The sequence below is a fragment of the Oryctolagus cuniculus genome, chromosome 5, assembly GCF_051225735.1.
Source record: "Oryctolagus cuniculus isolate XC-2025 breed Fujian yellow rabbit chromosome 5, ASM5122573v1, whole genome shotgun sequence".
NCBI lineage: Eukaryota > Metazoa > Chordata > Mammalia > Lagomorpha > Leporidae > Oryctolagus > Oryctolagus cuniculus.
In genome coordinates this window covers 24501552-24525286 of record NC_142871.1, presented here as the reverse complement: position 1 = coordinate 24525286, position 23735 = coordinate 24501552, and the positions used below count along the sequence as shown (strand labels likewise).

General features: G+C 42.7%; 2 protein-coding genes across 6 annotated transcripts in view; one reads left to right on the top strand and one right to left on the bottom strand.

The window, feature by feature from the left end:
• ZC2HC1B (zinc finger C2HC-type containing 1B) overlaps positions 1–18566 on the top strand; it is a 56237-nt gene extending 37671 nt beyond the window's left edge. Inside the window, exon 7 of the mRNA XM_089332409.1 lies at positions 18371–18566. Coding sequence (XP_089188535.1) covers positions 18371–18441 — 71 coding nt within the window. The 3' untranslated portion in view covers positions 18442–18566. The remainder of the gene's footprint in view (positions 1–18370) is intronic.
• A 2629-nt stretch (positions 18567–21195) lies between these two features.
• Positions 21196–23735, bottom strand: part of PLAGL1 (PLAG1 like zinc finger 1) — a 99441-nt gene continuing 96901 nt past the window's right edge. For 2 of the 5 annotated variants that reach the window (XM_089333666.1, XM_051855298.3), the window contains one exon: positions 21196–23546. In XM_089333666.1, the coding sequence (XP_089189792.1) occupies positions 22307–23546 (1240 nt within the window). In that variant the 3' untranslated portion in view covers positions 21196–22306. The remainder of the gene's footprint in view (positions 23547–23735) is intronic. The other 3 variants (XR_016234491.1, XM_089333668.1, XR_016234489.1) reach the window with 2 other exon arrangements.

Genomic DNA, 23735 nt, shown 5'->3' with positions numbered 1-23735 from the left:
CATTCTATGAGTCTGCTGTGTGGCCTGCTTCCCATGTTGGATCATTCTCTCCTTTTTAATTCTATCTGTTTTTATTACCGGCCACTTGTCTTATTTATGTGATCCCTTTGACACTTAATCCTGATCACTTTAACACATAAGATGGCATTAGTATCATCCAGCTTAGTGGGATTTGGAGTCCCATGGCAAGTTTTTAGCTTTACCCTTAGGGGTAAGTCTGTGAGAATGTATGCCAAACTATACAGCTCCTCCTTCTCTTATTCTCACTCTTATTTTTTACTGGGATCTATTTTCAATTGGATTTATACACATATGAATAGTTCTATGTTAACTAAAGAGTTCAACCAATGGTATTAAGTAGAAAAAAAAAATCCTGAAAAGAATAAAGTAGTAAGCTGTTCCTCAACAGTGAGGACAAGGGCTGATCAAATCATTGCTTCTCATAGCGTCAGTTTCACTTCTACAGGTTTCCTTTTAGGTGTTCTGTTAGTTGTCATAGATCAGGGAGAACATATGATATTTGTCCCTTTGGGACTGGCTTATTTCACTAAGTATAATGTTTTCCAGATTCGTCCATTTTGTTGCAAATGACCAGATTTTTTTTTTTACCTCTGTGTAGTATTCCATAGAGTATATATCCCATAATTTCTTTATCCAGTCTTCTGTTGATGGGCATTTAGGCTGATTCTATGTCTATGTTTATTGTGAATTGAGCTGCAATAAATATGGAGGTGCAGATAACTGTTTTATTTGCTGATGTCATTTCCCTTGTGTAAATTCCAAGGAGTAGAATTGCTTGGTCTGTGGTAGGACTATATTCAGATTTCTGAGGTATCTCCAAAATGTCTTCCATAGTGGCTTTACCAGTTTGCATTCCCACCAACAGTGGATTAGTGTGCCTTTTTCCTCACAATCTCGCCAGCATCTGTTTGTTGATTTCTGTATGAAAGCCATTTTAACCAGGGTGAGGTGAAACCTCATTGTGGTTTTGATTTGCATTTCCCTGATGGCTAGTGATCCTGAAGATTTTTTCATGTGTCTGTTAGCCATTTGGATTTCTTCTTTTGAAAAATGTTTATTTAAGTCCTTGGGCCATCTCTTAAGTGGGTTGTTTGTTTTGTTGTGGTGGAGTATCTTGATCTCTTTGTAGATTCTGGTTATTAATCCTTTATCAGTTGCATAGTTTGCCAATAATTTCTCCCATTTTGTCGGTTGCCTCTTAATAACCTGAGTGTTTCTTTTGCAGTGCAGAAGATACTCATTTGATGTAATCCCAGTTGTCAGTTTTGGATTTGTTTGCCTGTGCTTCTGTGGTCTTTTGCAAAAATTTTTGCCTATGCCAATGTCTTGTAAGTTTTCCCTCCATGTTTTCTAATAATTTGATGGAATCAGGTTGTGGATAATCTTTAATCTGTTTTGAGCGGATTTTTGTGTAAGCTGTAAGGTAGGGGTCTTGCTTCATACTTCTGCATGTTGAGATCCAGTTTTCCCAGCATCATTTGTTGAATAGACTGTCCTTACTCCAGGTATTCATTTTAGCTCCTTCGTCAAATATCAGTTGGTTGTAGGTGCATGGGTTGACTTCTGATATTTCTGTTCTGTTCCATTTTTTTGTCCATCTTTTTGTGCCAGTACCAAGCTGTTCTGATTATAACTGTCCTGTTGTATGTCTTGAAATCAGTATTGTGATGCCTCAAGCTTTGTTTCTGTTGTATAAGATTGTTTTAGGGGGCAGCGCTGTGGTGTAGTTGGTAAAGCCACCGCCTGCAGTGCTGGCATTCGAAATGGTGCCGATTCTTGTCCTGGCTGCTTCACTTCCGATCCAGCTCTCTGCTATGGCATGGGAAAGAAGTGGAAGATGGCCCAGGTCCTTGGGCCCCTGCACCCATGTGGGAGGCCTGGAGGAAGCTCCTGGCTCCTGGTTTCGGATCGGCACAGCTCCAGCCATTGTGGCCAATTGGGGAGTGAACCAGTGGATGGAAGGCCGCTCGCTCGCTCCCTCCCTCCCTCCCTCCCTCTTCTTCTTTCTCTGTATAACTCTGATTTCAAAAAAATAAATAAATCTTTTTTAAAAAAGGATTGTTTTAGCTATTCAGGGTCTCCTGTGTTTCCATATTAATTTCAGCATCATTTTTTCTAGATCTGTGAAGAATGTCCTTGGTATGTGATTGGTATCACATTGAATCTGTAAACTATTTTCAGTAATATGGACATTTTCATGATATTGATTCTTCCAATCCATGAACATGAAAGTTTTTTCCCATTTTTTTTGTGTCGTCTTCTATTTCTTTCTTTAATGTTTTGTAATTCTCATTGTAGAGAATTTTAACATCCTTGGTTAAATTTATTCCAAGGTCTTTGATTTTTTGTGAATTAAATTGTGAATGGGATTGTGACTGGGATTGACATTAGAAGTTCTTTCTCAGCCATGGCATTGTCTGTGTATACAAAGGGTATTGATTTTTGTGTGTTGTTTTTATATCCTGCCACTTTACCAAACTCTTCTATGAGTTCCACCAGTCTCTTAGTGGAGTCTTTTGTATCCCCTATATATAGAATCATGTCATCTGCAAATAGAAATAATTTGACTTCTTCCTTCCCAATTTTTATCCCTTTGATTTCTTTTTCTTGTATAATGGCTCTGGCTAAAAATTCCAGGACTATATTGAATAGCAATGGTGAAACTAGGCATCCTTGTCTGGTTCCAGATTTCAGTGGGAATGCTTCCAAATTTTCCCCCTTTGAAAAGGATGCTGATCGTGAGTTTCTCGTAAGTTGACTTGATTGTGTTGAGTAATGTTCTTTGTATACCCAATTTGCTAAAAGTTTTCCTCAAATGTTTTCTCTGCATCTATTGAGATAGTCATATGATTTTTGTTCTTCAGTTTGTTAATGTGATGTATCCCATTGATTGATTTGTGAATGTCGAACCATCTCTGCATACCTGGGATAAATCCCACTTGGTCTGGCTGAATGATCTTTCTAATGTGTTGTTGGATTCGATTGGCTACTATTTTGTTGAGGATTTTTGCATCTATGTTCATCAAGCAAACTGATCTGTAGTTCTCTCTGTTGTATCTTTTTCATGTTTAGGATGATGCTAGCATCATAGAAGGAGTTGGGGAAGATTCCCTTGCTTTGAATTATTTTTGAATAGCTTTAAAAGAATTGAAGTTAGTTCTGATTTAAATGTCTGGTAGAATTTAATAGTAAAGCCATCCAGTCCTGGGCTTTTCTTTGCTGTGAGGGTCTTTATTATTGATTCAATTTCTGTCTTGGTTATTGGTCTGTTTAGGTGTTCTGTGTCTTCATTGCTCAATTTAGGTAGGTTGTATGTATCCAGGAATCTATCCATTTCTTCTAGGTTTCCTGATTTGTTGGTATACAGCTCTTTATAGTAATTCCTGATGATTTTATTTATTTCTGTGGTATCTGTTGTTATTTTTCTTTTTTCATCTCTGATTTTATTGATTTGGACCTTCTCCTTTGGTTTTTTTTGGGGGAGGGGGTTAGTTGGGCCAATTGTATGTCAGGTTTGTTTTTTTTTTTTTTTTTTCAAAAAACCATCTTTTTGTTCCATGGATCTTTTGTATTTTTTGTTTCAAATTTGTTTATTCTCTAATTTTAATTGTTGCTTTTCTCCCATAGTTTTGGATTTGGTTTGCTGTTTTGCTTGGTCCTTGAGATGTACTGATAGCTCATTTATTTATTGCCTTTCCAAAGTCTTGATGTAGGCACCAGCTGCTATAAACTTTCCTCATAACACTGCTTTTGCTGCATCCCATAAGTTTTGATATGTTGTATTGTCATCTTCATTCCTATCCATAAAAATTTTTATTTCTGTTTTGATTTCTTCCGTGCCCCACTTTTCTTTCAGAAGCATGTTGTTCAGTCTCCATGTGTTTGAATATGTTCTAGAGATTCTTGAGTTGTTGATTTCCAGCTTCATTCTGTTGTAGTCCAAGAAGATGCATGGTATAATTTTTAAAAATTTTTAAATTTGCTGACACTTGCTTTATGGTCTAGCATGTGGTCTAGCCTAGAGAAGGTTCCTTGCACTTGTGAGAAGAATGTGTATTCTGCATCTTTAAGATGAAAAGTTCTGTAGAAATCTGTTAGGTTGCCAGTGCCGTGGCTCACTAGGCTAATCCTCCACCTTGCGGCACCAGCACACTGGGTTCTAGTCCCAGTTGAGGCGCCGGATTCTGTCCCGGTTGCCTCTCTTCCAGGCCAGCTCTTTGCTGTGGCCAGAGAGTGCAGTGGAGGATGGCCCAAGTACTTGGGCCCTGAACCCCATGGGAGACCAGGATAAGTATCTGGCTCCTGCCATCGGATCAGTGTGGTGCGCCGGCTACAGCGCGCCAGCCGTGGTGGCCATTGGAGGGTGAACCAACGGCAAAGGAAGACCTTTCTCTCTGTCTCTCTCTCTCTCACTGTCCACTCTGCCTGTCAAAAAATAAATAAATAAAAAATAAATAAATAAATAAAAGAAATCTGTTAGGTCCATTTGGTCTTAGTGTCAATTAACTCTGTAGTTTCCTTTATGATTTTATGTCTGGTTGATCTGTCCATTGCTGAAAGTGGGGTGTTTATGTCCCCATTACTATTGTATTAGAGTCTATGTCTCTCTTTAAATCCCTTAACATTCCTTTTAAGTAGCCAGGTGCCCTATATTTAGGTGTATATACACTTATAATAGTCACATCTTCCTGTTGAATTAATCCCTTAATCATTACATAGTGTCCTTCTTTGTCTCTCTTAACAGTTTTTGTATTAAAATCTATTTTGTATGATATTAGAATGGCTATACCAGCTCCATTTTGGTTTGTTGGCATGGAATATCTTTTTCCATCCTTTCACGTTTAGTCTGCATGTATCTTTGTTGGTGAGATGTGTTTCTTGTAGGAAGCAAATAGATGGGTCTTGTTTTGTAATCCATTCAGCCAGTCTGTATCTTTTAACTGGAGAGTTGAGGCCATTTACATTCAAAGTGACTTGATAAGTAACAACTTTGCCCTGCCATTTTCCCGTAAATATTCCTATATTTTACTTTGGATTTCCTTTGTACTTTCACTGGGAGCTTTTTTGCCTTCACCTTCTTTCGTAGTGATGACCATGTTTCTGTGTTTCTGTATGCAGCATACCCCTAAGCATCTTTTGTAAGGCTGGATGATTGGTGGCAAATTCCTTCAATTTCTTCTTTTTTTTCTAAGATTTATCTATTTATTTGAAAGTCAGAGTTACACAGAGAGAGGAGAGGCAGAGGGAAAGAGAGAGAGAGAGAGAGAGAGAGAATGAGAGGTCTTCCATACGATGGTTCACTCCCCAGATGGCCACAACAGCCAGAGCTGCGCCGATCCGAAGCCAGGAACCAAGAGCTTCCCCCGGGTCTCACACGTGGGAGCAGGGGCCCAAGGACTTGGGCCGTCCTCCACTGATTTCCCAGGCCATAGCAGAGAGCTGGATCGGAAGTGGAGCAGCTGGGTCTCAAACCAGCGCCCATATGGGATGCCGGCACCTCAGGCCAGGGCGTTAACCCACTGCGCCACAGTGCTGGCCCCTTCAATTTCTATTTGTTATGGAAGGTCTTCATTTCACTTTCATTTGTAAGTGAGAGCTTTGCATGGTACAGCATTCTGGGTTTCAGGGTTTTTTTTTTTCTTTTAAGACTTGGAATATATCTCACCATTCTCTCCTAGCCTGTAGGGTTTCTGTTGAGAACTCAACTGTGAGTCTAATTGGAGATCCTCTAAAAGTAATCTGGCATTACTCTTGTGCACATTTTAGAATCTTTTCTGTGTGTTTTACTGTGGAGATTTTGAGTACAATGTGTTGTGGTGAAGATCTTTTCATATCTCTTAGGAGTTTTATGTGCTTCCTATACTTGGATTTCCCTTTTTTTCTCCAAATTGGGGAAGTTTTATGTAATTATTTACTAAAAAAGGCCTTCTAATCCATTCTCTCTTTGCATGCCTTCAGGAACTTCTAAGACCCTTATGTTGGGTCGTTTGATAGTATATCCCCAACACTGTTTTTTAGTTTTCTAATTTCTTCTTTTTTTGGTCTGACTATAAAATTTCCAGATATTTGTCTTCTAACTCAGATGTTCTTTCTTCTGCCTCATTGAGTCTATTGTTAAGGCTTTCAACCTCATTTTTTATTTGATCTATTGAGTTCTTCATTTCCAATATTTTGTTTTGGTTTCTCTTTAAAATCTCAATTTCATGGGAAAATTTTTCATTCATGTCATGTATGGATTTCTTTAGTTCATGGATTTGCTTCTGAGTACTTCTATGTTATCCTACAATCTATGTTCCTAAAGTTGTACTTAAGAAATGCGTGAAGTTTGTATTACTTAAACAAAAGGTTTCTGGGGGTGGGGGAGAAAAAATATTTATGAATTCTGTTTCTGGTATTCCTTCGATTTCTTCATCTTCACATCCTAGTATTGAAGTGTTGTGTTCTTTTGGGGCTTCATGCTTTCTTCCTTATTCTTTTTTTCTTGAATTGCTGTGTTTATTATTAGGCATTTGTGGAGATACTTTTTTTAATCGTTTTTCTCTGTGATAGCTTTTATCTTTGGACTACGCCTCTGTGGCTTAGTGAACTATCCACTCTTTCAGTCAGTACCCAGAAACATGTGCTGGGTGTGGTCAGGGAGCTCTGTTCAGTGCTCCAGAGTGAGAGCAGTGTTCTAGATGACACCAAAGTTGGGCATGGTATATCTCCCCTATTTGATTTTTATTAGAGGGGAGGTATGTAGTGTTCTGTTGGCATATTCTCATGCTCACCTCCTCTCCACAAAAAAGACCAATACCTGTTTGCCAGCCCCAGTGGATACAACATTTGTCCATGCTGCCACAAGAAACACACAATGGATCTCGCAGCAATGACCCTCACCAGAGAATCAGGGAGCTTCAAATGTGTGGATCCACCCACAGTGACTGCCCAGAGTCCCAGCTGCTCCTTGCACTCTCCCACGCAGCCACAGAGCTTTTATAGTTCTGGCACACAAGGTTCCCACAGTCATGAGCACCCAGCCCCCTGTCAATTCTCCCAGCCAGACTCAGGCATCTCCTCTCCACTGGTTGCTGGGCGCATGGACACAAGCTGGTACAGCTGTTATGTATGTCCAAAATTGTGCCAGTCCTCTCTTGGCTAGTTATAGGAGGCTGGTGCCAGATTGACAGGAGAGAGAGACTTGCCCCTTTTTTTCCCTCTAGGTTGGCAGGTACACTGTGCCCCACAGAATTCCAAATTGGACTCATGCCAAGCTCTTCCTGCAGCTTTATTGCCAGGGGCTTGGGCTGCTGCAGTCTGGTCTCACCTCACTCCCCAAAGCCGATGCTGAGGGTCCAGGCTGCTTGGGTCCTGAGCTGTCTGTGTCCACACCCTCCATGCAGGTCCACAGCGTCTCTCTAACTGGAGGGACATGGAGTTTCCTCTGGAATTTTCTCCCTAACTCTTCCCTGAGATTAAACTCTCTCCACTTTTTTTTTAAACTATCTTCCCCTACACTGGAGCAGTAAACTCCCTCCCTATTCTGCTATCCTGTAAACTCTCATTATTTCTCTAAATAATCTCTCTGCCCTTTTTTCCGTCTCCATTTTCTGGCATTCCCACCATGTATATATTGGTCTGCTTGATGGTGCCCCTTGGGTTCCTTAGGCTCTGTTTACTTTTATTTCATTGATTTTCTTTCGATCTTTCAGACTCTGTAATTTCCAATGTCCTATCTCAAGTTCTTTGGATCTTTCTCTGCCTGCTCAAAATGTGTCCTTCATCCTTCTGGTGAATTTTTCATTTCAGTTACTGTATTTTTCAGATTCAGAGTTTCTTTTTAGGGATTACATTGTTTTATAGATATTTCCATTTTCTTCATTCATCATTTTCTTGTCTTTATTCACATCTTCCTTTAGTTCTTTGAGCATCTTTGAGATATTTGTTTAAAAGTGGTAGGACTTGTGCTGTAGCACACTGAGGTAAAGCCCCATACTGCAGTGCTACTATCCCATATAGGTGCATGTTCGAGTCCTGGCTGCTCCACTTCCAATCTAGCTCTCTGCTATAGCCTGGGAAAGCAGTATAATAAGGCTCAAGTACTTGGTCCCCTGCACCCACCTGGGAGACCCAGAAGAAGCTCCAGGCTCCTGGCTTTGGATGAGCCCAGTTCTGTCCATTGTGGCTACTTGAGGAGTAAACAAGTAGATGCACCCCCCCTTTCTCTCTCTCTCTCTTTTTCTCTTTCTCTCTCTCTCTCTCTCTCTCTCTCTGCCTCTTCCTCTATGTAACTCTGTCTTTCAAATAAATAAATAAATCTTTAAGAAAAAAAAGTCACTGTCTGGGGGCCTGGCATTGTGATGTAACGCTTTAAGCCACTGCTTGCAGTAACAGCATCCCATATGGGAACCAGTTTGTGTCCTGGCCATTCTACTTCTGACCTAGCTTCCTCCCACTGCCCTGGGAAAAGCAGGGAAGATGGCCCAAGAGCTTGGGTCCCTGCTATTCACATGGGAGACCTGGAAGAAACTCCTGGCTCCTGGCATTGGCCTGGCCCAGCCCCAGCCATTGTGACCATCTGGGGAGTAATCCAGTGTATGGCCTCTTTCTCCCTCTCTCAGAGCTGTTATCAAGTCTTTTCAGAGACAGTTCCTGTTGATTTTTTCCCCCTTTAAATGATCTATACTTTCCTGTTTTTTTGTTGTTGTTGTTGTTGTTTTTTAGTATGCCTTGTGGTGTTTTGTTTTGTTTTGTTTTTGATGCAAATTCAACAATTGAATCTAATGGTATGGTAACTCTGGAAATCAGATTCTCCCCTTCTCCAGGATTTGCTGGTTCTTGTTATTTATATTATTTTTTAATTGTTACAGATTATGCCAGAAATCAGCCTGCAGTATAAACTTAAGGTATTCCTGGTCTCGTCTGGATCTGTGTCCTTCCCTGAGCATGCACAGTCACTTTCTAATTTTCTCTTATATATGCAACTGTTTTTTTTTTTTAATATTTTAGTCTTAAATATCCAGTTCCTAAGAAGTGAAAAAGACAAATGAATGAGGAAGAGGGTACTAGCCCTTTAAATGCCCTGGAAGTCAGTTTAGCCAGAGGAAAAGAAGCTAGCAACAAAAGCACAAAGGCCTGGGGGTGGGGGTCTGGTGGAATGCAGGTGCCACAGTGAAGGCAAACTGCTTCGTAGTCTGCACCTCTTTGATCAGGAACAACAGCAACCAGAGCCTAAGATCAGAGTGTGGGTCCCCAATATTTGGAGGACAGAGTCATAGTTGCCCACCCTTGCATCTATAACCCATGTGCAAATTGATCCTGGAGTATGTGCGCAGCTGCCTGCCACATGGCTGAGGGGTGGGGGCTGTGAAGCCGCTACTGTGCTAAGAGTTGAAATTGATGAAATTAACTGCGCTTTACAGCCCAAGTCTTCCTCTGGAAGTTGCAAACCTTCGATAGATCCCAGAGTTTCACAATCATTGCATCAGCTGGATTCTGCCCTTGCAGTTGTTGACTAGGTGGGGAGACAGAGTCCTGGGGTTTCTGACTCTACCCTGTTGCCAGAATTCTGACAAGTCGTTGGTTTTTTCCTGATCTGTGAAAACTTAATGAGTCAGAGATTAGCTTTCACTAAGAAAAAATCATTCAAACTGTGTGTGAATTCATATGGTAAAACTTCCACCAAGAATTTTTTTTGTAAAGATAATGGTTAGTGTCTTTCAGAAAAGATAGTTACTTTGTCTTATTTTTTCTTATTTTCAGAGAATATATGATAATGCTTAAAGAGGTGAAGAGCATTCTTTTAAGTTTGAAGTCAAAGCTTATTTGCCAAGAAGGAATATTTATTTATCAGGATTAAATATATTTGACAATGTGCAATTCAAATTTAGGTGTCTTAGAACCATGATATTTTATGTAGTAAACTAGGAAAGAGATTAGGGAAGGGAAAAGAGAGCAATCAGATGTAATGTTAAAAGTCAGGGGCTGGCGCCGTGGTTCACTTGGCTAATCCTCTGCCTGTGGCGCCGGCACCCCAGCATTCTAGTCCCGGTTGGGGCGCCAGATTCTGTTCCAGTTGCTCCTCTTCCAGTCCAGCTCTCTGCTGTGGCCCGGGAAGGCAGTGGAGGATGGCCCAAGTGCTTGGGCCCTGCACCTGCATGGGAAACCAGGAGGAAGCACCTGGCTCCTGACTTCGGATCAGCGCAGCGCACCAGCCGTAGTGGCCATTTGAGGGGTGAACCAACAGAAGGAAGACCTTTCTCTCTCTCACTGTCTAACTCTGCCTGTCCAAAAAAAAGTCAGGGAAGGGAGGCAGACGTTGTGGCATAGGAGTTCAGCTACTGCTTGGGACACCCACATCCTATATCCTTTCCAGCTCTCCTGATAATGCATCTGGGAGACAGTAGATGATGGCCCAGGTACTTGAGTTCTTGGCAAACCCATGAGAAACCCAGATGGATTTCCTGGCTCCCAACTTTAGCCTGGCCTATTCCCAACTCTTGCAGACATTCAGAAAGTAAAGCAGTGAATGGACAGTCTCTCTCTCTCTCTCCACCCCCCCCCATTGCCTCTCTCTGCCTCTCTCTGTCACACTGGTTTTCAAATAAATCAATAAATCTTAAATAAGTGTATATTTTAAAAAAGTCCTTTCTAATTCTCTCTTTTTTTACCCTATAGTATTACTGCCTTCAAATATTCACTATATATTTAACTCATTTTGTCTCCCCTGCAAAAAGGGTAAGGGAATATAAGTTTCAAGAATGTAAGGACTTTTCTACTCTGTCTTTTTTTTAAGATTTTATTTATTTATTTGAGAGGTAGAGTTACAGACAGAGAGAGGGAGAAACAGAGAGAGGTCTTCCATCTGCTGGTTTACTCCCCAAGTGGCTGCAACTGCCAGAATTGAGCCAGACCAAAGCCAGGAGCCAGGAGCTTCATCTGGGGTCTCTCATGTGGATGTAGGGGCCCATGGACTTGGGCTGTCCTCTGCTACTTTCTCAGGCACATTAGTAGGGAGCTGGATCAGAAGTGGCACAACCAGGACTTGAATCAGTGCCCATAAGGGATGCTGTAATTGCAAGCAGCAGCTTAATCTATGCCACAATGCTGGTACCCCAATATTTATCACCTTTTTTTTGGTAAAGATTTTATTTGTTTATATGAGAGGCAGAGTTACAAACAGAGAGAGGGAGAGACAGCGATGAAAGTCTTCCATCCACTGTTTCATTCCCCAAATGGATGCAATGACCAGAGCTGATCTGAAGCCAGGAGGCAGGAACTTCTTCCTGGTCTCCCACATGGCTGCAGGAGCCCATTCACATGGGCCATCTTCTACTGCTTTCCCAGACCATGGCAGAGAGCTGGATCAGAAGAAGAACAGCTGGGCCTGAACCAGCGCCCATACAGGATGCCAGTGCTTCAGACAGAGGCTTAACCTATGTCACAGGGCCAGCCCCTTCTGTATCTTGTTTTTTTTTTTTTTTAATTATTGATGCTGCCATATCTCTACATTTTAGAATTTTCATGGTGTATATTAGGTTCTTCAAAATGCTTATTGAATGAAATACATGGGAGAAAGTGGAATTTTTTTTTAAGATTGATTTGAAAGGCAGAGTGACACAAAGAGAGAGATGCAGAGACAGACAGACAGACAGGAAGAGAGAGATAAACTTCCATCTGTTGATTGATTCCCCAAACAAACAGCCACAATGGCCAGAGCTGAGATGGGCCAAATCCAGTAGCCAAGAGCTTCTTCTTCCAGGTTTCTCATATGGGTGCAGGATTCCAAGCACTTGGGTCATCCTCTGCTGCCTTCCCAGGCACATTAGCAGGGAGCAAGATCAGAAGTGGAGAATCTGAGACTCTAGCTGGTACCTATATGGGTTGCCAGCGCCGCAGGCAGCAGCTTTACCAGCTCTGGCCCCAAAGAGGGAAATCTTGATTATATATTTTCTTACTTAAATTATTGGCGTAAGGATTGAAGTTTCATGTTAATGAGCTTTATAAGATAGCTTTTTGCTTTATTTCAGACTCAAGATTGTTTTCAAATTTAATTTCTTGTTCTTTCCTACAACCTTACTTTACATTTAAAAATAAAATTGCTAGGGCATTCGGAGCCATTCTGTGGAGGAAGCAAAATCATTTGAAATGTTCAAGGCTTGAAGAATAAACCCAGAATTCCTTCCACTAATAGAAAAAGGCCTGTGTGGAATCAGAATCACAAGTGTGTCTATTCCTTTGTGCTGGTCTGTATTAGTCCATTTGTAACAGGAGCTTCTGCCATGGTTTGAATGTGTCTCCTAAATTCGTGTGTTGGAAACTAATCCCCAATGTGACAGTGTTGAAAAGTGGGACTTAAGAGGTCATTAGGTCATGAGGGCTCTGTCCTTGTAAATACACTAATGTCTTTAGCAAGAAGTATGTTGGTTATTGTGGGAACCATGTGGGTGGCAAGGACCCAACTATTTGAATCATTACCTGCTACTTTCTGGGGTGCACATTTGCAGGTAGCTGTAATTGGAAGTGGAGTCAGGACTCAAATCAAACACTCTGATATGGGATACCAACGTTCCATGTGGTATCTCAACCACTGCACCAAATGCCCACCCCAGTCCCCTTCCTTTCTTGCCCTTCCAACTTCCATGGTAGGATGACATAGCAAGAAGGTCCTTTCCAGATGTGAGTCCCTCAGCCTTGAATTTTCAGGCCTCCAGAATTGTAGAAATACATCTCTGTTCCTTATAATTTACCCAGTATATTTTGTATTTTGTAATAGAAACACAAAATAGACTAAGAAAGCTGTTACTGAGAAGTGGGGCTAGCACCAGCTCTGTGACAGCTAAAGCCACTGCCTGCAGTGCCAGCATCCCATATGGGTGCCAGTTCCAGTTCTGGCTGCTCTACTTCTGATCCAGTTCCCTGCTAATGCACCTGGGGAAGTAACAGAAGATAGCCCCAGTGTTTGGGTGCCTGCACCCATGTGGGAGACCCAGATGAAGCTCCGGGCTCCTGGATTTGGCCTGGCCCTGGCCCTGGCCCTGGCCCAGCTCTGGCTGTTGCAGCCATTTGGGGAATCAATCATTGGATGGAAGATTTCTCTCTGCCTCTGCCTCTCCCTCTTTGTAACTCTGCCTTTCAAATAAAGAAAAAATAAAAAAGCATGTTTGTGAGAGTATATGAAGAGTGTGGCCAGGCAACCTGTCGCTCCCCCTCTTCGTGGAGGAACGACACAGGACCCTGCGCTGTTCTTTTGTCTGCTCGGCCCTCCCCGGGTTTGCTGCTGGTTCTTCCCGGGTTGGCTACCATCCTTCCACCTCCATGGAAGGGCGGTTCCCCCTGCCACTTTCCCCACTTCTGCGGGGGAGCGGCACACCGCCGGCCGGCTCTCTCGGGGGCTGCTCAGGTATTCCTTCAGATAGATGTTCCTGGTGCATGTTGTCTCTCTCCTCCTTTATAGTCCTCTTCCACCAATCCCAACTCTGCTATCCACACGCCGAGTATGCTGCTCTCTTCCAATCAGGAGCAGGATCAGCTCCTGCAGGTCATCACTCAAGTTGGTGAGAGGCAGCTGCGTAGAAGCTGTTTACTCCTCTCCCAGCGCCATATTGTGGGAGAGCAGATGCATAGAATAAGTCTTAATTCGAGTAACTTAGTCTAGTCCGAGTTGCTCCCCACAGCAACCATTTTTAAAAGATATTAATATGGACAGAGGAAGCCAGATTCTGTTCATCAAGACAATGGGAGAATGACCCCAAAGGCATTTCAGAGATTTTCTAGGCAAGCTAGGATCTTAAGGGAAAAGTTTGCAGACAGGTGCTCATAGGACCTCAGCATTTACTGCCCATGCCTCTAGACTCTGCTTTCCACATTTCAGCAAAGTTCTTTCAGCTGTGCCATCCATGGCCCAAGTGGGTGCAACTCAACCTTCTGCTCTAGAAGATTCAGGTCATAAACCTTACCCCTATCCATGCGGTGTGACTTTCCAAGCATGCAGAATGTAAGAGCTATGAGATTATGGCAGCTTCCACAGTCTAGTGGCCCATGCAAAGACTTGTCACAATGGCAGGGCCATTCAAAGAATCCCACACAGAGACTGCCACAGAGAGCTGTGGGAGTGGGACAGCTGCCATTCCCATGGCTGTAGGGCCACTGTGCTAGTCCAGCCTGGGAGAGCTGCAGGCATGAGACTTCAAGCTGTGTGAGCTTCTCAGTGAACTGAGCCCAGCAAAGCCTTAGAGGCAGTGCTGCCTGAGGTCCTGGGAGTTCAGCTCCTGCTACAGTGTGCCCAGGATGTGGGTCATGGAGTCAAAGGCAATTATTTTGACATCTTAAGGTCTAATATTGTTTTCCTTCTTGAGTTTTGGACTTACTGGGAACCAGTTACTCCTTTCTTCCAGCTTCTCTCTTGAAACAGAAATGTCTCCTCTATGCCTACCCTACCATAGTAATTTGAAAATAGATAATATTTAATTTCATGGAATCAAGCTGGAGGGGAATTTGCCTCAGGAGGACTGGTGCCTGGAGTCTCACCCGTATCTGATTTAGATGAGATTCTGAACTTTGGACTTTTAAATAAGTACATTAAGATTTTGGGGCTATCAAGGATGGAATAAACATGTCTGTGAAAATGTATGTGAGAATGATGTGCATTTTGGAGACATGTGGTAGAATGCTGTGGTTTAAACCTTTCTTGAAGTTCATGTGTTGGAAACATCACCTCCAGGGCAACAGCGTTGAGAGGTTGGAGCTTGAAGAAGTGATTCAGTCAGAAGGGCTGAGCCCCCTTCCTCTCCTGCTTGCGCTTGTGCTCTCTTACCTGCCACCTTCCCCATCAGGTGACATGGCAAGAAGACTGTCTCCAGATGTGGCCGCCTCACCTGGAGCTTCTCAGCCTTCAGAACTGTGAGGACTGAGTCCCAGTTCTTTATTGGTTACCTGGCCTCAGGCATTCTGTTGTAGTAGCATGAAACAGACTAACAAAGGGTCTCTTAAAAAGTGTTGTTACTGAGCTTTATTTCTAGGTCGACAATCAGTGGTTTATATCACCTGGTGTCACTTCCCTTTTTTAAAAATTTATGGCCATTGGTGGTGTCACATAAATTCCATTGTTTGTTATCTAAGTGGTGGTTAACTTCCTACAACTCTGGCTTGCTTTCTTGAACCTTCCTGAGTAAAATAAACATTTAGCACCTCCCATGTTTAAAGTGTGTTTTAAGTTCACATCAGGAGAGATACATGTGTATGTCATACCCAAGCCTCACTGACCTCAAAAATCTTATGAGTAGTTAGGGCATGCAGAGGAAAGTCTCCTATACAAGAGAGTATGGGATATTCTAAGATGTTGACAAACACCTATCATTGATGCACAAGGGGCTTTGTTCATTGACCATGTAGTTAGTAAGCTTGGTTGCTCCTGCAAAGTCTCAGGGGAGAAACAGTCGGTTACATCTCATATTTAGCAGCAGAGTAGAAAAGTCCTAAGGGGAATGCAAGAAAAGCTCAGCTTTGACCGAGAGGCTTTGCAGAGGCAGTGTCCGTGTGAGCGAGGGGATGCTTCCTAGAAGCGAGCTTTCAGAATGATCTCACTTTGCCCAGTGGAGAAAAGTTGAAGAAGGAATGAAAAGATGTGAAAATGAGAGGACAGAGGACATAGTCTGGAAACAAACGATTTGTTCAGCCAAAGCATAGGAAAAAGTTGAGGTGCAGAGAGGATTAAAGTGGAGATGGAAGACAGGCAGTAGAGTAAGGGTGGAGTTGTTACGTGAAATGCTCGGCCCTCACTCAGACTGAAGCTGGTGCTAAACCCTCTGGCGCTTATCTGTACAGGTCAGGCCATTACGGTAGCTTAGCAACTTTTTGTTTCTGGCCACATTAAGTTAGCCTGCCCCAAATTTCTTTTTGAGAAATAGCATCTTAAAAATTAGGCAAGAAATTCATGCTTACTGTAGAAGATATTGGGAAATAAGAGGGAAAAGTGTAATGAAAATAAAAATCATTCATAATTCTATCACCCTAAAATGACCAGTGTTACCATTAATATGTTTTTCCAGATTTTTCTACTTTCTTCCTTGTTTTCCTCTTATCCTAGAATCACAATCCGTATACAGTTACACATTCTGAGTTTTTCAAACCTAGCAATTTTTGAGTTTTTCCTGATGGCAGAAGAGTTTGCTTGAAAACATGATGTCATGAACTAGGGATGTCACTCAGCTATTTTCTTGAAATTGCCTAGGTTATTTTGATATCCTAAATAAGTCCCTTGTTCATGGGCTCTTGCCTTCTCTTACATCATGTACTCTTTCCAGCCTTTCAGGTACGAATTTATTTAATCCTTACCATAGCACCAGAAGTTCAAAGTGTATTCATATCCTTATTTATGAGATGAGGAAAGCCCAAGAGACATTAAGCAACTTGGACAAGCAACCTGATAGGAAGTAGCAGAGCATGTCCCCAAAGTTTTGTCTGGTTTGGAAACACTGGGCCCAGAAATATAAACACGAAGGGTATGGATATGTGTTAGGAAATTGCTTCAGAAAAAGGTGTGGCTCTTCTCACATACCCACAAAGATATAATGTTCAGAGGGAAATGAGCTTATGGCCTCGGCAGCCCATAGTTCCTGGTGGCTATTTTCTCAAGGAAATATGTGCCTTTTGTATACAAGCAACTGATTTCCTGGGAAGGTACTGCCAAGGAGCAGCTTTTCCTGCACCTTTCTGCCGAGATTAAAATCACTAGGACAATGTGGTTCTGGGATCCAAACCTGTGCTGCTTCATGTATGTACTAAATTACATTATCCAGCATCGTGAGTATGGATTCTGTTCCCATTTCAGGAGCCAGTGGGTTTTATCAAATTTAGCTTTTTTTTTTTTTTAGATAACTATTTATTAAGAAATATTTTTAAAGGTTTATTTATTTATTTGAAAGGTAGAGAGAGAAGAAAAGAGAGAGAAATCTTCTACACACTGTTTTACTCTTCAAATGTCCATAAAGTCCAGGGCTGGGCCAGGTTGAATCCAGGAGCCAGGAGCTTCTTCTGGGTCTGGGTGCAGGGGCCCAAGTACTTGGGCCATCCTCTGTTGCCTTCCTAGGCATTAGCAGGGAGCTGGATCCGAAGTGGAGCAGCCAGGACTTGAACTGGCACCTGTGTGGGATGCCAGCATTGCAGGCAGAGGCTCAATCTTCTATGCCACAGTGCTGGCTCCTCAGAAAATTTTTGAAGTTTCAAAAATTTATTTGAAAGGCAGAGAGAAAGTAAGGTTGGTTTTGGGGTTATGGGGTTGAGGGGAGAGAGAGAGAGAGAGAGAGAGAGAGAGAGAGAGAGAGAGAAAGGGGAAGGGAGGGGAGGGGAGAGAGGGAGAAAGAAAGAGGGGGAAGGAGAGAAGAGAAGAGGAGGGGAAGGGAGAGGAGAGACAAAGGAGAGGGAGAACAAAGGAGAGGAGAGGAGAGAGATCTCCCTTCTTCCATTTGGTTCACTTCCCAAATGGCCCCAACAGCTGGGCTGGGCTGGGCTGGGCTGGGCTAAAGCCAGTAGCGGAGGAGCATGCACTGCAAGGCCCACCCCTCACATTATGCATTTTACCTGCAGTAGCCGAGCATCACCCCTCCCTTTTACCTAATTTATTTGTGTAACAGATGCAAGGAGGATCAAAGTGTAGTTGCTGCATCTTTGGCAGAAGTAAAACCCATGTATCTTTGGGTAAAAAGAACACTAAAAGCTCTTGCCATATCCTTGGATGGTCTGACTCAGCTTTCTTTTTTCTTCCTCTTCACCAGATGCTGATTAGAAAGGATGCCTGTAAGACTGTGGGCATCTGGTTCTTTTACAAAGAATGATTTCTCCAAGAGCCCCGTCCTCCCATACCACGTGGTCACCAGACCATAGTATGGTCCACCCCTACTCCTAATCCCTGATATCTCCCTACTACAGTGCTGCGGGAAAGATGACAGCTGTGTCCTGGGTCCACTGTGATGCAAATAACTCTTGGAGGGAAGGCCTCTCATGCTTCCCTAGGGCTCATCACACCCTTTCTTGTATGAGAGCTGGGAAAGAATTGTAAAGACACCAACTTACTGAGAATGTTGAGAATTCTGTTGTATAATTATGGGGTCACCTGAGGTGGTATGCTGAAGTCCAAGGGTAAAGAAAGGGCTGGGGCAGAGGGGAGAAGCACTTGAGACAGTCCTTGTTTCTCTCATTGTTTGGCCCAGGCAAGAGAGTGGGTATTTGTCTATAATAGCTACTAAAAAACAAACAAAAAAAAAATTGAAACTTCTGAATCCAATGTGGGAATTTCACAATCATTTCTTTCTTCCCTCCTTGGCAAATGTTCTGCTTTAATGTGATAACAAATCTGTTTATGTTTGCAAAGGATTGGCTATGGATCCTGCTTCTGGAGTAAAACTCAAACAAGGATTCAGTAAATCTTCTAAAAAAGATTAACTCCTATAGGCCAGGTAAGAAAAAAAAAAAAAAACCACCTCCCACTCAAGCTCCCACTCAAGTATTGCAGATCTTCTAATGTGAACCTTTAAGAGTGAATCTGTAACAGTCAAACTAAAGAGAAATTTGGGCAAACCACAGTAGGTTTATGGAATGTGTCCTCTTGAACCTCACTCTATAATTAGTTTAAAAGCAATAGGAAAGTAAAAAGATCCCTTACTTTTGGCCCTGAAGGCTGCCTCATCCCTCTCCTGAATACATTCCCCCACCCCTAAAAGGAGGATTTCGTGAGATTGTGAACTATTTGTAAAATAATTAAAAATCCAAAGAAGCTGATGTGATGTGGAAATCATGAAGTGCCACAGCCCACACCTTTTCTTTCTGCTTTCAGACGGGCTTCCTGAAACTCACCAGCCTGCATGGTTATGTCCCCAGCAAGCCACCAAAGGGGAGGGACCGGGAGATGTCTTACACAGGCCCTGATTCTTCTTGAGGCATCATCCAGAACAAGTAAAACTAGCTTCAACTCTTATCCTTTACTCTCTCTACAAAATCATTAAGCACATCAACCGGTATGGTAATGCTTGGCTTAAAGATTCAGCTGAAGATTTTGTAATTGGACATTTAATAGGCTTTTTTTTTTTTTTTTGACAGGCAGAGTGGACAGTGAGAGAGAGAGACAGAGAGAAAGGTCTTCCTTTGCCGTTGGTTCACCCCCCAACGGCCAATGTGGCCGGCGTGCTGTGGCCGGCGCACCGCAGTGATCCGAAGCCAGGAGCCAGGTGCTTCTCCTGGTCTCCCATGCGGGTGCAGGGCCCAAGCACTTGGGCCATCCTCCACTGCACTCCCTGGCCACAGCAGAGAGCTGGACTGGAAGAGGAGCAACTGGGACAGAATCCGGCACCCCGACCGGGACTAGAACCCAGGGTACCGGTGCTGTAGGCGGAGGATTAGCCTATTGAGCCGCGAAGCCGGCCCATTTAATAGGCTTTTGAAAAGAAAGGTTTTATTTGTATGAAAAGCAGAGTGAAAGAAACAGAAGTAGACACACACAAAGAGATTTTAATCTACTGCGATGGCCTGGGATGGACCAGGCTGAAGCCAGGAGCCAGGAACTCCATCTGGATCTCCCACATGGGTTGCATGGACCCATGTACTTGGGCTGTATTCCACCATTTTTTCAAGGTGGGTTAGCAGGGAGCTGGATCAAAAGTGGAGCAGCTGGGGCTCTGATAATGGGATGCTGGTGGTGTTGCAGACAACAGGTTAACCCACTATGCCACAATGGTGACTGCTTTATAATAGGCTTTTAAAGGTAATGTTTAGTTATTAGGATTTTTCAGTGAAATTATCATTGAAGTGCTACCACAATTTACTTACTAGAAAATTGTTTTTTGACTGGCTTCATTCCATGTAAAAGCAATGAATTCCCAGCTCTGCTAGTTGCTTCTAATACCAAACTTTAACAGTAACTTCTATTTTAAATGTTCATCTATTTCACATAGAATTGTCTCATATCTACCAGTCACTCAGGCTGTATTTTTGGGGAAAAGGCTTCAGAAATTTCCCACCCTCTGGGAAGAATGCTCTAAGTAGCTTAATACCATTCATTGAGCCTGACAAAATCTGAAGTCACCTGTTCATTTCAGTGCCTTTGGATCTTGTTGGGAGGTGACACAGTGCCTTCTCTTTGCGGTTTTAGGGGCCACTGAATTTATTTTGTGGTTATTTATACTTTTAAGAACTTTACTTTCTTTAAACTCAGGGAATTTTAGGAAAATCAAGCCATTTTTCCTGTCTTAAATTTAAATAGAATTTCCAATGAACTGTTGTGATACACCAAATACATCTGAAACTCTTATGATCTATGTTTTAGATTAAATGCCAAATGCTACATTTTATCTTAGGAAAATCAGGTATGTGTTCTGGAGATACCAAAGACAGTATGGAGCCAGTAAAATGTGTATGTGGAGGATTCTTGGAAGCAAATCTTGGGAGGTTCTGGCTGCGGAGAGCTACTACTCTGCCTTCCTTCCCAGATGCAAGAGGGGAAATGGGAACTTAGACATCCCAGAGCAGTGTGTTCCTGTCCACAGAGTACCCTCCGTCACCTTCTCATTTCTCTGGGTCCACAGTAGTTCCAGGACCTCAGTCTGTGTGACACTAACAGCCAGGTGCCCTCTGTGATCCTCATCAGAGCTTCTCACCATTTAGCCAATTGGCTTCTTGGATGAGCAAATGAAGTCAAGGCTTCCCTTTCCCTGCCCACCCCCACCCTACTTAAAGGTAAGACAAAAAACAAACAGGCCTGTGGCCCGAAGGGGCATAAGTCTTTCTGAAGAAATCCCAGTAAGGACTAATTAAGTTTCTAATTTGTTTTAAATGAATGGTAAGTACCACTGTCATAGAACTGGCTCATGGCAGCCCTGAGTAGACTGAACTCTGGTAGCCAGTATTCTGATCCAGACATAGGAAATAAACTAAATACCCTCATAGAAGGATTCAGAATAGTACATGGTGTTTTTAGAAATAAGCTCTTAGTGGTGTGAATTAACTGAAACATATAAGGTCCTACTTTAAATCGTAACTTCTACCCCCAGAAAGCAAAATTTTGAGAGATCAGAATGGCAGTTTCTGTGGGGGACGTAATGACCAGGAGGGGGCGTAAGGGAGCCGGAAACGTTGCAAGTATAATGTGGGAGTAGTAGTCTCAGTAAAGCAAGTGTAGGTACACCAAAAATCAGTCAAACCATATTGCAAGATTTGTAAAGTTTATTGAATGTAAGATATATGTTTATGAAAAGTCTAAACATGAAAGACAAAGGAACTTAAAAAAGGTTAGGTTTTACATGTTAAAAACTCATTAATATCAAATTCAAGAGATAGAATACAGGTATGGTTACATTGAAAAATAATTGTTTGAATAAAAGCTAATAATGACTTAAACTGATGAATTACAAATGCGCATACATACTGGTGATTACAAACAATGCTTATGAACTTAAGCAGCTTGAGTAATTTAAGCTAGCATAGCAAAGCAAATTCTTGTTTAATATATATATTTAAATTCCAGTAATAGTTTCTTAAATTCTTGCTAAAAATATAATCAGTATTAAAGTCAGCATAATGTCTTTGATGCCTGGATTATATGACCACTTAACCTGGTTACACAGTGATTTTTTTTTTCTGTCAGATATAGTTGACAACCAGTTTAGTCTTTAAGATAAATGAAGTGATAACTCACATTGCCGTATCATGTGGAAAATATTCAAACTACATTTAAATGTTTTTAAAATGCATGACTCTACTGCTCCATAAGGAATTATTTCTGCAAAACTAAAGGTTGGCTACGGTAATAGTAACTAAACTACGTCCAACCCTGAAGGTAGAAAAAAATCCCTGAAAAGAAATACACGGCCTAGGTGTAATATACCATATAAAGGGAATTTTCTTCTTTAGAACAAGTCTCCTGACTTGGAGAAATCCAACTCTTTCCATAGTTCCCCTACTAGGCAGTGCCACAAAAAGTTATCTCGTGAACATGATTATGATCATGGCTTATGATTAAATTCAATATGACAAACATGGATATATAGCAGCTGTCATGGTGGATGTTGGCTATAACAATACTTGCAGTTCTATTAAAGTACACGTGTCCATTCAACGCAGTACAGAGTATGAACACGCAGGGCAGATTGGCACGATACATGCAGTTTGAGAAATTCTTTTCTCAAGCCAGTCGTCAAGGAATAAGCCATATTCCTAGTCCCATTTTTCCCAAATCTTAACTTGTATTATAACTCATGTTTAAAATGCTCGCTAAGACATCCTCCAGAATAAGAAAAATATGCTTTCAAAAAACAAGTTATCTGAATGCATGATGGAAATGAGGCAGGATAGCAGTGCTGGTGCCAGCTGTGAAAACATGGGGGATAGGAGGCAAGGGCAGCTGGCCCAAGCTCACGGTGCCCATGGCTATCGGGGGTTCCTGCTGCTGCTGCCCCAGACAGTTTAATCTATGGGGCATAGATTCCCCAGGCCCAAGGGTGATAGTGTTATTCCCAAAGGCATTTTGGGGAGCAGGAGGTGGCAGCTGCCAGAAGCTCAACAGAGAGGAAATGTCCAGGGAGGCAGGAATTGTTATGTTCACAGCATCTGGAGGCAGCTCCTTGGGCAGGTTTATTTTTCCTGCACCTGCCTTCATCATATCAAAACCTGGACTGAGCTTATGAGGTGACTGAGGCTCTTGCAGAGGCAAGTCCTCATACATGTTGATATTGCAAAACCCTTTAGTGTCTGCTTTGAGGGGCATGTTTGCAAGTGGCGGGTATGAGGTAGAACCGGCATTGTACTTGTGATTCTGAAGAATTGGAGGAGGAGAGCCCGGGGCTACCGATGGGTGCATGGGCACAAGGGACTCTGGCAGCTGTGGCATTGGTTGGGCGGTTTGATCTGGGGGGCCGAGGATAAGGCCATGGACCTCAGCCGGCATGCTACCTGCAAGCCCATCCTGGGCAGGAGCTCCTATGGGGAAAGGAGACAGGGCAGCAGCCTTCAGCTGAAAGGAAGGCGAGATGGTATGGAAGGTGCCCAGGTAGTCTGCGGCCTGCAGACTCTCTCTCATCAGCTCCTGCGAGTGGGTCTTCTTGGTATGGCGAGTGAGGTGGTCTTTGCGCCCAAATCTCTGGGCACAGAACTGACACAGGAAGTCCTTGCATCCTGTGTGGACCACCAGGTGGCGACGCACATCCTTCCGGGTGTAGAAGCATCTCTCACAGTGGTCACATTGGTGCTTCTTCTCCTTGGTCACCGTGTGGGGCTTTTCTTCAGCGTGGGATTTGAGGTGGTCGAGCAGCACCTCAGTGCTCTCTAGCTCCAGAGCACAGACCCCACAGGTGAGGTCGCCACTGCTGGCCGCATGCAGGGCCAGGTGCCTCTTGTAGCCCAGCATGGTGTGGTACTTCTTCCCACACTCCTCACACCCAAAGGCCATTTTGTTGGGGTCGTGGGTCTGCAGGTGGTTTTTCAGGTGGTCCTTCCGGTTGAACGTCTTCTCACAGTGAGCGCACTGGTGAGATTTCTGTGGCGAATGGGTAGCCATGTGCCTAGGAACAGAAGGAAAATTGTGGAGTAGAGAGTTATTTTTAAGAGCTGAAGAACAGTTCAACATTTTCTGTGGATTCTGATGTAACTTTCATTGTAAACTACTCTTCTATTTTTCCAAATACAAAAAAAAAAGTATTAAAAAACTAAGTGTTACTCAAGGCATAATGCAGTTTTCACAATCTATCATA